Source organism: Epinephelus lanceolatus, chromosome 8 (assembly GCF_041903045.1).
Source record: "Epinephelus lanceolatus isolate andai-2023 chromosome 8, ASM4190304v1, whole genome shotgun sequence".
Lineage (NCBI taxonomy): Eukaryota > Metazoa > Chordata > Actinopteri > Perciformes > Serranidae > Epinephelus > Epinephelus lanceolatus.
The window spans coordinates 3,474,352-3,489,341 of record NC_135741.1 but is presented as its reverse complement, the minus strand read 5'-3'; the positions used below and the strand labels follow the sequence as shown (position 1 = coordinate 3,489,341).

The 14,990-nt window shown below is 41.0% G+C and overlaps 1 protein-coding gene across 1 annotated transcript; it reads left to right on the top strand.

Moving 5' to 3' along the window:
* The first annotated feature begins 212 nt into the window (after positions 1-212).
* Positions 213-14,465, top strand: LOC117258007 (polymeric immunoglobulin receptor-like). The gene is made up of 6 exons (XM_033628463.2): positions 213-306; positions 2,114-2,458; positions 6,467-6,793; positions 9,383-9,523; positions 12,383-12,495; positions 12,759-14,465. The coding sequence occupies exons 1-6, from the start codon at positions 267-269 to the stop codon at positions 12,876-12,878; spliced, it is 1,086 nt and encodes a 361-aa protein (XP_033484354.2). The 5' UTR covers positions 213-266; the 3' UTR covers positions 12,879-14,465.
* Positions 14,466-14,990: the final 525 nt, after the last annotated feature.

The following is a 14,990-nucleotide window of genomic DNA, read 5'->3' as shown; positions in this document are numbered from 1 at the left end:
CACAGCAGCTTCATCATGAAAACCATGTACCAAGAATTGCAAGATGTCTCCTGCTTATCATCATCATCATCATCATCACCACCATAATCATCATCCTAAGCACTGAAGTTTGTAAACCACAGAAAGAGAGAGAGGAGAGGAAAGGAAACATCAAATTGGGCAACTTCAGCTTCCTGACTGATTAGACAGACAAGTGAGTAGAGTGAAGTGACAGAGACAGTTCTCCTGCAGGTTCATGATTTTTCAACATCAGGATCAACTTCAGAATGAACATCCAACATGTTGTGCTCTTCTGCTTCTCATCAGGTGAGGACTGATATGAATCGAACCATTCAGCATCAGTTGTTAGTCAGTGATGTGTTTGATATTAGAAAGTATGGATATTGTAAAAATAAAAACAAACATGAAACTAGAAAAGTGCACTCAGAGTGCAGATCTGCTTACTACCAGAAGCTAATAAAGTACATGCCTCCTCTATTTTTGACCGAGCAACAGCACAAAGTAGATTGATTTCTCCTGCTAACAGGCACTGTATGTGAACTATAAATACAATGTAAATATGAAGATTAATGTATTTTTATTACTAAAACACAGCGACAAATCTGTGATCAATGTCAATCACAATTGAACTTTTATTGATATTAGCTTTGTCCGTAGGCTACAGCCCAACAAAGGAGGAATGAACAATGAACACAATTATTGCCTAAATTGTCTTTTTCTGTGAACTGTGCCATTTGAATAAATTTGCCCAAAACAGATGAAAAAACAAACCATCTACTTCGACTGCTTACTCATGGTAGAAGCATAAATATCAAGGAAAGATTACCATATCAAACTCTGCAAGTTTGCAAAATCAAGCAGGCAAAACGCTATGCCTCTGAAATGCTCCTGGTGTGGTGTGACGCCGTGCGGTGGAGGAATGTTGTTGGACCGCAGCCCAGCTTCGCCCAGTGGAATTGTCCCTCCTGGCTCCCCTACAGTCAAGATGGCAGCAAAGATAACAATTGACTCTTTTATCTCTCACTGGGCCTTACTCGACTGGATCATAACATATCTGTTATGGATTTTATCCTGCAGATGTTCTGGTTAAAAGTGAGACTAAACTCGTGTATGGATGTCAGTTTTTGAGCCATGACGAAGGCCAAAACAGACTTTAAGGTTTTTGTTATAGCTGAGAAGATTTCCAGAGAACTGCAACCCCTACTGGCCAGTTAGAGGGAGTAAGGAGTCAGCAGTCAATGACAGTCAGTAAAACCCATTTTTCAACAACTGTTCATCACTGCAACAATGAAAGGTCTTTGAGCATTCATAAATGTGCTCAAAAAATATTAAGCTGACTGGTCTAGTTGTTTGGAGATTAGCTGCGGACCAACTGATTCACATGCACACACTCCTAGTGTAGATAAAAACAAGGGGGAATTGCCAGAGGCCCAACGCTGCGATGATATCATGCTACTTTGGTCACAATAAAATATTACTGAGATATTAAATGTATTTGGATATGCTGAGTATTATGGTAACATACGCTACAATATTAACATTAGCATTAGCATTAACTTTTTTCATCTGCAGATTTAGGAAAAACTTTGTCAAAATCTGTTTTTTACCTAATAAGATAAAGTTTTTGGTCTGTTCATCTCACTCTAGTCATTTTACAGCAGCAACATGTATCTAGTGGACTGAAAAGGCAATTGATTTTATTATTTTATCGGGCTACCAGAAGTTTAATTTGAATTTGCAATAATAAAAGCTTATACTTGGCTGTGTCTGTGTATTGATTTAAAAAATTGCCAGGCAAGACATCGCTGTATTATGCTTTATCAATTTTTTCCCTCATCCCTAATAAAAGCATATGTTGCCCAGAGGCAACATACGCCTAGAGCTCTCCCACTGCAGCTGCAAGGACAACAACAGCTGCTGTAGAGTCAGTGAAAAGTTGATCTTTGCTAATGGCTGCCTCTGTATCATCTCTGCTTCTCTGTGAAGTGATGGATTAGCCTTCATTAATCTGCAGTCTGTTCACAGTTAGTCTGTTTCTTTGAAACAGACTAACTGTTCACAGTTAGTCTGTTTCAAAGAAAGTACTAACCATTAATGTCCATGTTTTCTACAGCACTGTGTGGTGGGAACACTGGGCTTGTCAATGCCAAACTCAACATTTACACAGGAGCTGAAGGAGGAACTGGTTCGATTAGTTGCCACTTGACTCTGACTGGAAACATGAAGTTCTTCTGTAGGAACGAATGTAAAGGAGAGGATATTCTCATTAGAACAGATGATGTCACAGCTCAGAACGGCAGATACAGCATTGCATACAGCAACGGATCTTCTGGAATAGGAATTCTGACTGTGACCATCACACGTCTGACCAAGTCTGATGCAGGACGGTACAGGTGTGGTTTAGGCAAAACTTTGGGTTCATATTTATACCAGGACTTTGGACTCAGAGTTTCAGATGGTAAGTTTCTACTGAAAGTTATTGAACCTTATATATTTTGTGTATTCAGTATATTTTGTGTTTTCTTAAGTGTAGGAATTAAAATCACATTAAATTGTGGTAAGAGTGTGAGTTGTAGTTAAAGGATAACTTCAGTATTTTTCAACCTGGGCTCTATTTCCCCATGTGTATGTGTGCGTATGATTCATAGGTACAACTCGTTTTAAAATTGGTTCAGTATTGAGGGAGGCTGATGCAGCCAGGAGCCGCGAAACGAGCTAAAACGGTAACGGGGGCAAATGCGTCCCGTATAAGTTTGCGCATTAAAAATGCTTTTTTTTCGCCACTGACCAATTCAGATCGCCAGTGCTATCTCTGTAAAAAGCATACTAAGCGTTTCCCTTACCTCTGGGCTGTGACGTCATCTCACGAGAGCTTTGCTCCACTGTGTCTGTAGCTCTCTCTACTCGTGGGGCAGCCGTTTTCTTGAGGAAGAGGTGTTTCGGGATTGGATGTCTTCTCTTCTTCGGCTGGCAGTAGTCATCTTGGGAGAAGTGAGCACTGCAGACCTGATGGTCTGCAAGGCGCAGTGTCTGGACAGGAGTGTTAGCATCCATTTGTAGCACAACTAGCCACAACTTCAGCATCTCGCCGTCCGACAAAGGCAGCCTATGAAAGCTGTACGGGGTGTTGCGCGACATCCTGTTCTTGCAATTTGGATGAGCACAAACACGAACCATTGTTTTCAATCGATGCAGTAGAACTTTCAACTGTACTCCGGGACAACCAGTGGCACTCTGAGCACTTTTAATGTGCAAACTTATACGGGACATATTTGCCCCCGTTGCCATTTTAGCCCATTTCGCGGCTCCCGGCTGCATCCGCTTCCCTCAATACTGAACCAGTTTTAAAACGAGTTGTACCTATGAATCATACGCACACATACACATGGGGAAATAGGGCCCAGGTTGAAAAATACCAAACTTATCCTTTAATCAGGGTATCCGCGGGGTTGTAAAAGGTATTAAAAGGTAGTAAATGAAATTTACCAAAGTTAAGGCCATTAAAAAGTATTAAAAAGTAATAAATGTCAGCTGAGGAGGTATTAAATTTTCAAACCACTATCCAACTATGAGTTTTTTTCCATTTGTGTTAAGTGCAGACTAAAAATCCTGTGATTTTATTTATTATATAAATTATATGTGCGAGTAGGACCTGAGTGATATCAAGGATGTGACGTCAGTCAGCGTCAGGAAAAAAAAACCAAAACAAACAATTCGCACCTCAGTCAGTCTACAGTATGCTCCGTTGCGGATTGCTGCCAAAACAGTCATCATGGGGAAATGTAAGTTTTCGGACCACTGGTTAGAGGACGTGAGATTCAAAGACTGGCTCAGGCCAGTAGTTGGTAACAGCCGAGAGGCTTATTGCCATGTCTGTAAAAAGACAATAAATATCACCTGGATGGGGGTGAATGCTGTCAGGTCCCACATGGAGTCCAGTGGCCACCAATCAAGAATGCACTGACGTAGTGAGCAATTGCCAATTTCCATGTTTTGCAGTAGCGCGACGGCTACATCACCGCAAACCTCCACCGCTCCCCCGCAAGCCATTGCAAGCGGTAGCACCGTGAGTAGATCTACGACGACAGACATCAGACAGCAAACTCTATGCCCCACTTCAATGTTGCGAGCTGAGGTGCTGTGGTGCCTGGGAAGAGCAACGAAACACCACTCATACAGCTCCAATGAGGGGATAGGAGAGCTCTTCAGGAACATGTTTACGGATTCAAAGATAGCAAAAAACTTTGCGTGTGGCAAGGACAAGACGAGCTACATCATCAAGTTTGGTTTAGCGCCATACTTTAAGAAGAAACTCATTGCAAGTGTAAACAAAGCTGGACCGTTCGTCCTCATGTTTGACGAAAGACTTAATACATGTTAAAAAAAACCCAGATGGACATACATGTTCAGTATTTGGAGGATGGCTGTGTGACATCAAGGTATTTTGGTTCCGAATTCCTGGGACATGCGAGGGCAGAAGACCTGTTGTAGCACATCAAAGTAAGTATATTTTCTTATAATTATTAATTATGCTTTTGAGTGCATGTGCCATGTTTATCCCCGTATTGATTAAAACCAGATGCGGCCCGTCACACGGGCACTGAAGCCCAGACTTGACGGGGCCCGATGTAATTCTCGGTTTGGACCGAGCCCATACAGATCCATCACATACGGGGGGCTCAGAAGAACAGACAAGCAGCCCACTCGAGCAGAAAGACAGTAAAGGGACTCTGTGTGTGTGTGTGTGTGTGTGTGTGTGTGTGAGAGAGAGAGAGAGAGAGAGAGAGAGAGAGAGAGAGAGAGAGAGAGAGAACCAACAGTAAACCCCCTCACCCCCATTCATTCAAAGGAAATTTATTAGTTGTTGGTTTAAGCATTGATGAGGTAATCGCTGTTAGTATGTTATTTTCTTTTCAATGATGTTCCTCCTTACATGTTTATTGCTGTATTTATGAAAAAACATCAACCAATATTGCATATACATCCATAATTCTTATAATGGCTAATTAAAGAATACTTATTTTTACACTGACATATTGTTAATTAGAAGTGTTACTCAAAAAACCTGCATTTTTACACCTAATTTGAATTTTATTCGAATACAAATACGAATACTTTTTATTTATTTTTATTGGACTCAGTGAGACCTCTGTGTTTTTAGTACCTTGATGCAGAGCTAGAGCCGTAGAGGACGCTCACACACACACACGGATAACCTTACACGTGGAATCAGTAATAGGAAAACATACTTTTTTCTGTTAGAAAATTGTGTTACTCTGTTAATATTTTGGTGTTTGATTGCAGTTGTTGTACAATTTTATCAAATTGATGGTTAGTTATTGTGTTGCTTGGCAACAGTTACGTATTCCATATGCAGAGGTTATGATGTATATATCAGTTGAGATTAATAGCATGTTTGTCACAGCAGTGTGAATGGTCCGTCCTATGACAAAGGTTCAGACATCCTGGAGACACTGTCAGGATTAAATCAAAGGCTACAGATTTTAGCTTTACATCCAATAAGGGATGATTATTTTCTCAAAGGTCATGTTTCCTCATCAGTGTCAGATATTGGAACTGTTAAGCTGGCAGCTAAGGAAGCTCTTCATAACCCTCTACTTTCTCCTTTCCTCATCTCCTCATCCAGGCTGAGATTCTCAGTGTCCCAAGTCACAAGAACATCATTCAGTTTTATGGAGCCGTGCGGGAATCTCCCAACTACCCCCCCTCTCAATTCATCTCTGATTTTATCTCAGTGTTGGACAGTTTTTCTCTCTCTGTTTGTGCATGTGTTAAATGTTGAATTCATTTAATTAAACATTTCTGTTTTTAACTTTTTAAACCTTTTCTGATTTTCATTTGTCATTCTGTCTTCATTGAGATAGAATGATGGCGAAAGAAAGAGTGTAGCGCTGTGTGCTCTTCCTACACATAATAATGAAATAACTTTTTGTCTTGGGTTAGGGTTAAATAACAAATAATTGTGTATAGGTCAGTGTTTTTATTTAGGCAAAAAAGTAACAAAGTATCTAGTAACTGTAATAATAGGTACTTGATTTGAATTGTAAGCATTACACTTACTCACTCAGAAAGTTAAGTAAGAAAACGACAGTAATCCGTTACTTTATAATTAGTTACCCCCAACACTGAAGTTCGAAAGGTTGCCACCACAGTTGCAGCTTGAAGTCGTGTTGGTATTAAAAAATATTGTGACGGTATTAAAAAAGGTATAACAAAGTATTAAATTCAACTTAATAATTTCTGTATAAACCCTGTTAATGTATGAACACTCATTTTATTGATGTTTGATTAAATCATTCCTCCACCAGTCACAGACTGTGGTTAAACTGGGCAGCTCCTGGTGTGACTCAGTGTGTCCGTGTTAATGTGAAGCAGGAAATGCTCTAATCAGACTGCAGCATCTTACAGGAAGTACAGATAGTAACCAATGATTGTTTATTTTCAGTGGGACTGTTGGATGTAGAGTCTGGCTTTCACTACACAAAGACTGAAGGAGAAGAAGTCACTCAAGGATGCAGCAATAGTGCCTACAGAAGTTGGAAGTTCTTTTGTAAGGACGAATGTAAAAAACAAGACGACGTTCTCATCGAAACAGATGGCAACAGAACTCAAAGTGGCAGATACAGCATCGAATATACAGAAGGATCTCCATATGAACTGCGTGTGACCATCTCACAGGTGACCAAGTTGGACACTGGACGGTACCGGTGTGGTTATGGCAGAGCTTTCTCCCCAGAGGTCTACGTGTTGTTTCCGATCATTGTCATAGATGGTGAGTTTGTAATGAAAATTATGATAATGTTTCTTCATAATCCACGTCCTGTTCAGTGCATCAATCAATTTTCACAGTAAAAAAAACCAAACAAACGATAATTAAAATATGTCTTGTTTTTGCTTAAATTCCAAAAATGTAGTGGGTGGAAACAATATGACAGATACAAAGATGCTCTTTGTGATTTGTGACATCAAGAGGAGGGTTGAGGTTGTCAGAGAGTTACAAGGACTGCTGGTACGGGCGCAAAGGCATTAAAATAGATGCAACTGGTTTTTAACCACCAAGTAATATTTCATGAATATATTGATATATTAAAAAAGTACCGTAATGTTGTGTATTTTACCTGCAAATGCTCCGCATGCAGTCTACATGTCCACTTTAATTAATTAAGTATATATAGGTAGAGTCACTAAATCACCTGCAGCCTTTTCTGTATCTTTAATAACTTTAGATGATGTAGACAGAGACGCTGTCTCTGTTTCCTGGAAGGATCAGGGTGGTGGAGTTATGGCAGTACATTGGCAGAAATGGAATATACTCTAACAAGTCTGTTTTATATAGTTTATAATCACCTGAAAATAAGAATCATTGTGTTTTTCTTACCTTAGAATGAGACGTTTATATCTATGTAGGGAGCAGACCCTTGTTTACTTGGAGATCGCCATGATCACTGCCATGTTTCTGCAGTAGCCCAGAACAGACAAACCAAACACTGGCTGTAGAAAGGTTCATAGCGTTTTCACATTTTCACCTCAGCCACCGTAGCTTGAAGCTCATCTACAACAAGCAGTGTCTCCTGCTAAACATCCTGTACAATGAACACTGAAGGAATTCTACACATAACATGACATCAAACAACCAGTTAAAACAAATACTTTCAATATTGTCATTATTAGTAAACGTTATGCTGCTTTGCACAATTCCTCCTGAAATGCAGACGAAACGTTTTGAAAAAAACGTCGGGAGTGTTTTCACCAGGAGTAGTGGGCCTAGAGTTAGCTTAACGTTGAAACCTGTTTAATTTGAGTACAAGGCTGAAGAACAACAACATCACTGAGTACAAAACTATCAGTTCTTCTTTCCTTCATAAATCACAATATTACAAACACATCCTGGGTTGAGGTTGGCTATGGCAGGGCAGTACTGAGCATCAGAGATAAAACTAAGCTGGCGGTGCCGTCTAACCCCCAAATTCCACCAGATGTGTGTTGGTTGCGTCTACGCTCTGGAACGGCAGCAGAGCTGATACGTTTCAGTTCTAGTCGATGTGTGTGCTTCCACCGGCTGCGGCTGTGTTGCCTTCCGGCTCCGTCACAGCTGTGGCGCTCCGGAGCCCTCCACAACAGATACACAGCAATTCCACACAGAGCAGATCATGCGGGGCAGGAAGTCGTGCACAGAAACAAAATAAAACATCCGGTTAATTTTCAAAATAAAATACACAGTGTTCACGGCGGATCATATTTCCCTGTACTACACCTTGAAAACATCATAATGGGCGGAGGCAGGCCTGAAGTCAACAGGTCAGAGATTTTCAGACGTCATTTCACCCCGTTGACACCATGGACGAGGAGATGTTAATCATGGAGGTGCACTGAGATGTCTTCCTACTCCTCTGGTTTTGTGGTTCTGTTTATAGAAACTACATCTTGTTATATCGCGCGATTATGCGTGAATTCACAAGATCTCGTGGGTCCTCGTGACTCCCACTGTCCGGCGGCACTGCATCGCTCCGCACAGCAAACGCAGCCGGTGGGTGTTGACGGACTGCGGAGCACACAGCGGATAATCAGCGCAGCCGTTCTGCAACGGACACACATCCAGTGGTATTCCAGCGTAACGCACCAGTGAAGCAGTGGAGGTGGCAGCGGGCCGACCCCTTTTCCTGGCCAGGAAGCGGTGGACATTAATGTCACAATGGCCATTTTAATGTTAACAATGCATAATGTAACTAACATGATAGATTTCTATTTCCCAACCTCACAGAGAAGTACTGTATTATCATCCGACATTCTTCGAAACATGTTGGCTTAATAGCTGTGGCGAACATACACTTCTATTGGCATTGTCAGCACAGGGGGTTACCCAAGGCTAATTAATGAGCTGGTAAATTAGCTAGCTAAGGTACAAACTCACTAAAAAAACGCAGGACAGACCTCTTGGGCAGTCTGTAATTAACTGCACAGTAAGCCATAATATTGATTCAATATTTGCATGAAAAACTCTCCCAAAGGCGCCCACACCACAAACACAGCCAAGATGTCATGTTCAGTGACCAGTGACAGTCAACTGTCTCCACCACCACTGTTCACCTTTATAATGATGAAGTTTCCTAAATTTATTCAGCAAAAAACAATAATATTTATAGTGATGTTTAATTCAACAAACGTGCTTCAAATATTTCTAAACATTAACTCTGTTATAATACTCAGCACTGCATTTTATTTATTTATTTGTGCTGTTGATACTATTAATGCGATCTATGCTATAAACTGTATCTGTTCACCTTATTTCTCTCATCAGGATTCATCTGTGTCTTTTGTGATTCACAATCTGATAGTTTTATTGTGTTTTTGTTTTTCACAGCTCCAACCACTTCAAGCCCAAACTGGAGTCCTCCACCTTCCTCAGCGTCTGTCCCATCAGCCTCCACACCAATAACAAGCTCCAGTGCAGGAAGTTTCACACCTTCACCAGTTTTCCCTGCAACCACCAACCAGCTCACAAGTACAACATCATCATTCATTAAGTACTGCAGAGAATAACACTTTACACATCACAAAGTTGAAATGAAAGACACCTTTTTAGATACCATGCCTGGCCGCCTTGTGCACATATTTAACAATATGTGACTTTTGTTTTTACAAAAAAAAATCAATTTCTTCATAGTCTTATATCAAAATCCAATCATATTTTTGACCTTACAGAAGCTTGTACCTACAAATGATATCATGACATCCATGCATCAATCAATCTCTCTTCAATGCCTCTTGCAGCAGCTGTAGACTTAGAAAAACTAATTTAATTCACCAGGCCGTCTGCCAGCAACTTTTAAGGTGGAAATTTTACTTGAAATGTTGCTTAACTCATGAGTTGACGACATTAGTCCATCAACACAGCTTCAATTTCAATATGATAACTCTAATAATAATAATAATAATAATACATTTCATTTATAAGTGCCTTTCAGAACAGTCAAGGACACTGTACAGCAATAAAACAAAACAATAAAAACACAGATAAAAGCTACACAGAATGAAATGGAACAATGCAATTACAGAGAGTATGATATCTTGAACAGGCGGGTTTTGAGTCTAGATTTGAACAGTGGAAAAGAGTCGATGTTACAGATGTCCAGTGGGAGTGAGTTCCAGAATTGGGGAGCAGAGCAACTGAAGGCTCCGCTCCCCAATGGTACTGAGGTGGGCGGAGGGCACAGAGAGGTGGATGGAGGAGGAGGATCTGAGGGAGCGGGAGGAGGTGGCAATGTGGAGGAGATCCGACAAATAAGGAGGGGCGAGGTTATGGATGGCCTTGAAGGTATACAGAAGGATTTTGTAATCTATTCTGTGTCTGACCTGGGAGCCAGTGGAGATGCTGTAGGACGGGGGTAATGTGGTGAAATGAAGGGGGTTTGGTGATGATGCGAGCGGCTGGATTCTGGACCATTTGAAGCTTATGGAGGGTTTTTTGAGGGAGACTGAAGAGGAGAGAGTTACAGTAATCAATGCAGGAAGTGACGAGGCTGTGAACAAGGATCGAAGTGGTGTGGGGGCTGAGGGAGGGGCGGAGATGATTTATGTTGCGTACTCTGATGACTCTTTGTTTTTATCGTCGCTCTTGGATGACAGACTTTTAGTAATGAGTGGATCTTCAGGTGTTCATTAAATTAATATAAATTTCAACCAGATTATGTGAACTGTATATATTCTAGGGGTGTAACGGTACACAAAAATCTCGGTTCGGTATGTACCTTGGTACACAAGTCACGGTTCGTTTTTTTTTTCGGTACAGTAATGAAAAAAATAGACAACTATTAAATATCTTTTACTTATTGGTAACCTTATTAAAACATACCACCACAGCATTTAACTCTTTTTACACAATTTTTGAATGAAACAAATATATATAAGATCCTGCTTTTTCACATTGTTTGAATGAAAATAATAGAAATATAAAAGTGAAAAATAAAATCCTGCTGTATTTTTAACACATTTTTTGAATGAAAAATATAAATATACATTTCTGCTTTAACAGTTTTACTCAATTAAAATAAAAAGTATAGTGCAGCTGGTCAGCTTTAAAGCCTGCTCAGATTCAGTTTTACTAGGAACTTACTTAGCTTTCCCACTTTGTTAAAGTGCAGTAAACAAAACATGCTTATATCTAAAGTGCAGCTTAAACAATTTTACTCAACTCCAATGGTGTTGGTTATTTCTTTAGCGCGATGGTCAGGGAAACGCTCTTTCTTTTTAAACGACGACGATATCGTAGTTTGCACCAGATTGCTTTTTCTAGTCGTGCTGGTTAACGTTCAAACTTGGGTGGTGTCACTTTAGATGTGTTAGCATGTTAGATGTGTTTCCAAGTACAAACCCGACCGCTGTTCTGCAGTGTCGGCACACTGCTTTTGTCTTGTCCACTTGTTTATTTCCATCTTCGTATTTTACCCTGAAATCAAAGTGTTCCCAAACGGAGGACTTAAGGTTTGCGGGTGGGTCTTCAGGTTCGTCAGGCTCACTTGCCATGTTGTCAAAATGCAAGAATGCGCTGCACAAATTGAAAGCGGAGATTTACGGTCGGACTCGGTCTGTCATTCAATTATGTCCATCGGAGAACTAGATATTTTAAATGGTTCGGCTCGCAAAAACGGAATTAAAATCAAACAAAATAAATTAAAATAATATCCTGCGCCCAATAATTCGGTACAGGGTCATGCCGAACCGAAAGTCGCGTACCAAACGGTTCGACACAAATACATGTACCGTTACGGCCCTACTATATTCTAATCCTCACTCCAAAAACACTAAACCCCTGAGCTTGCCTGAGAAGGACTAAATGCACAAAGCTGCTATTTTTAAATATCCCATGGAGAGAGAGACTCTCACTGCAGCCTGTTCTATTTTGTTCTGAAAATGTGGGCGTGCAGCCTCGTTCTGTGGATGATAAACCAGGTGCAGACTTCCATCTGTGTCACAGGTGAAGTGGAAATACAATGAAAGCTTGACAGACCATTGAGTGACAACAATTCCGCCCACATGTAAGAGTAGGCCTACTGTCTGCGATGGAAACGCTTAACCAAGCCAGAGTCTAGATACATGTCTGTTGGGGTTACTCTTGGTTCTGAAGATACTGTGCCTAAAGTTTTTGGTGGAAACAGGGCTTACTATATCCCATTATTGGTGTTGCGCTGTCAGGGCCTAACTGTTGACAAGCCCATTTACCATTTATCTTATTGGATCGGTTTAAAGTATTTCAAATGTTCAATACTTTTTTTGTCTCATAAAGTTTCTGACCAATAGTAAAATAACTTCTTTCAAATTCCTTTCTCCCCTTTTCCCCACTCGCGCTCTGTCTTTCACCCAGTGTACATCTTTCCTCTGGTTGTGTGTGTGCTCATGGTGGCGGTGCTGTTGGCTCTTGTAATGCTGCTCCTCTACAAACAGAAGACAATGACTTCAAACGGCACGAACGTGGAGGTGACTTTCTTTAACCCTGTCTATATCTGTTTAGTCTTTCTCTGGGCTTCTCTGATGGCCACTAATACCAAACAACTGTTAAGGACTGTAAAATTAAGTGGTATATTGAAGCTGCAGTAGTGGACTTTAGGAAGGCAGAAAAGACATCAAAACAAGATGACAAATATAATGTCACTACTGGATTACATGACCATAGTGCTTTATTTGAGTACAAATAAGAAAAGAAAAAGTTTAGGCAAATAAACAGTTGTTTTAATTTTCAGTGTGTTACCTATGAGAACCATCCGCCAGCCTCTACATGTCAAGACTCCGTCTACCAGAGCCTGGATCCAGCCAGCAGGGATCATGACCAAATCTACGCTATACAACACGAGACTATCTGAATTCAGACCAGAGGGGTCTACTACGAACCAAAATAAGCATGTTAGCGAGGTATGTTGAGCTTAAAGCCAGAGTTGTCAATGTTACGAAGATTGCACAGTATTGACATCAGTAGTAGGTTGGATGTGACTGTTTTTTCATATTGCTCTTTGTACTGCAGCGCTAGCTCAACTGACTATGTTGCTGTATGGAGGCCTCCTAACCCCTACATCTGTATCTCCTCACAGCAAATGCTTTTTGTTCTGTAGGTCATTTCTCACAAACATACCTGTAAAGATGAAAATAAAACAGTGTATATTTGCAGTTCACAGAGTTTAAATACTGAGCTATTATGTGGCAGAGAAACATATGTTAAATAAGTTGGTAAATTTACTGTAGCAGAACGTCAGGGAAAACAGTAATCCTGGTTCCTGATGTTATCACTTTCTCCCAAATTTTGGATCAAAGTTTTGCTGTACATGAAGGGTTATGGAGAGTTTCTTTAAGAAACCAGTTATTTGGTAGGTTTTCACCATTAATGTCTCTCTTCTGCTGATTCAACTGGCTGCGGTCACTGTGTCTCACTGTGGAGAGACTGCGACAGCGGTCCTCTTTGCCCATTTATTAGATCAGCAAGGAGTTAGGCATTGCTAAGATGGCGATGCTTGAGACTTCCACTGAGCTTCAAAAGGTCTTTTTCAGAAACCTTGGGGTGTTTCCGCGGAGCCTACATTCATTATTTTTACTGTCTGCTAGGTTCAAAGTATTTCTGCCTGGCCCTCCATATCACTGAAAATCTCTGTTACAAAGTCCTGGTGTATGTCGGGTGGCTGCTGCTCCTTAGCAGCTCCAGACACACTGCCACTAGTTTAGTGTTGCACGGTATACTGGTGCCAACGGTAGACCGCAGTACTAAAACACCACGGTACATACGATACCATAATGTTGGAGTACCGTAGTACCACGGTACCTCACGGTACACTACTATGGGTAAAGTTCAAAGTCCAATCACAAGAGGGTGAGTGTCCATGCACCGTCCAATAACAGCGCGCGCTGGCCACCTGGCACTCAATATGCTGCTGCAGTAGTTTGTTTTCCAGTGACATTTCAGGTATTAGCTGAGCTATTGAGTATCTTTAAGCAGTGAAAGTTACTATTTATCTCTTTTTAGTTGTAGGTTAGATTTGTTTATATATGCTACAGTAATTTGTTTTCCACAGAGCTCTACGGTGCGAGCATTTTACTGGCATTTGTGACTAAAAATAGTTTTGTGCAAGCAAAAGAAATCATTCAGGAGCAAGCTGTGCGAGTACAGATTTCAACCAGCAGCAGAAACGACAGGCGAATCCTGCCGGTTGTGGGTTGAACGGGGGTCACAGACAGGAATACGGCAGAGCATGATGGCCACCGCAAGATAACGGCTTACCGGCGACTGAGAAGCCCGGCTCCAGGTCCAATAATTTCCTCTTCGTTGGTGTCATGACTGCCCAGAAGTACCTGAACAGCCGAGCCGTGGCGGCACACAGGTATGTGACGTGTCAGAGGAGAAACGAGCCGTTCACATTTCTCTCTTTGTGGCAGGTAACGGTCCACAAACCTCACCGCACTTTAGGGACTGTTCTTTACTTATCAGAGGAGGAATCTAATAATGTTATAAAATCAGATCATCGTCACACGAGACATTTTACTGCTGATTGTGTCGAGCCTCAAGAGAAAGAACCTGATTTTGGAGATGCTCCTTAATTGATAGAAAGAGGACTGAACAACACTTGTCATTTGTTTTTCAAAGGTGTGGTCACTGTCAAATATCACACCAAGGGTTTTGGCTGCAGACTTCAGATTTTCAGATGAAAGGATAAGATGGTTTTGTAAAGTAGTCTGACTGCAGTACATGTCATAAAGTGTGTGTGCGTAAATATACAGTATATAGCTGGTGTAGCTGGTGCCTGGCTCCCCTGGTATTACTATGTATTGGGCCATGTGCCTATTCATCTTAGCCTCTATGATGCCTGACAGGAGCTTCCATGTTGTACTGTATCCATCTCTGTTTGCTGCTCTTTGTTTATTTTAATGTGTGATGTTAGACCTGTGGCTGCTGAAAGAGCTCTTTGTTTTGAAGAGTGTACTGTACCGCG

Bases quoted from the DNA above. Each gene is read 5' to 3' on its own strand.
- LOC117258007 (XM_033628463.2), top strand. From the start codon at position 267: ATGAACATCCAACATGTTGTGCTCTTCTGCTTCTCATCAG. The intron at 6,794-9,382 runs GTGAGTTTGTAA...TGTTTTTCACAG, and splicing joins TCCGATCATTGTCATAGATG to CTCCAACCACTTCAAGCCCA. The intron at 9,524-12,382 runs GTACAACATCAT...TCTTTCACCCAG, and splicing joins AACCACCAACCAGCTCACAA to TGTACATCTTTCCTCTGGTT.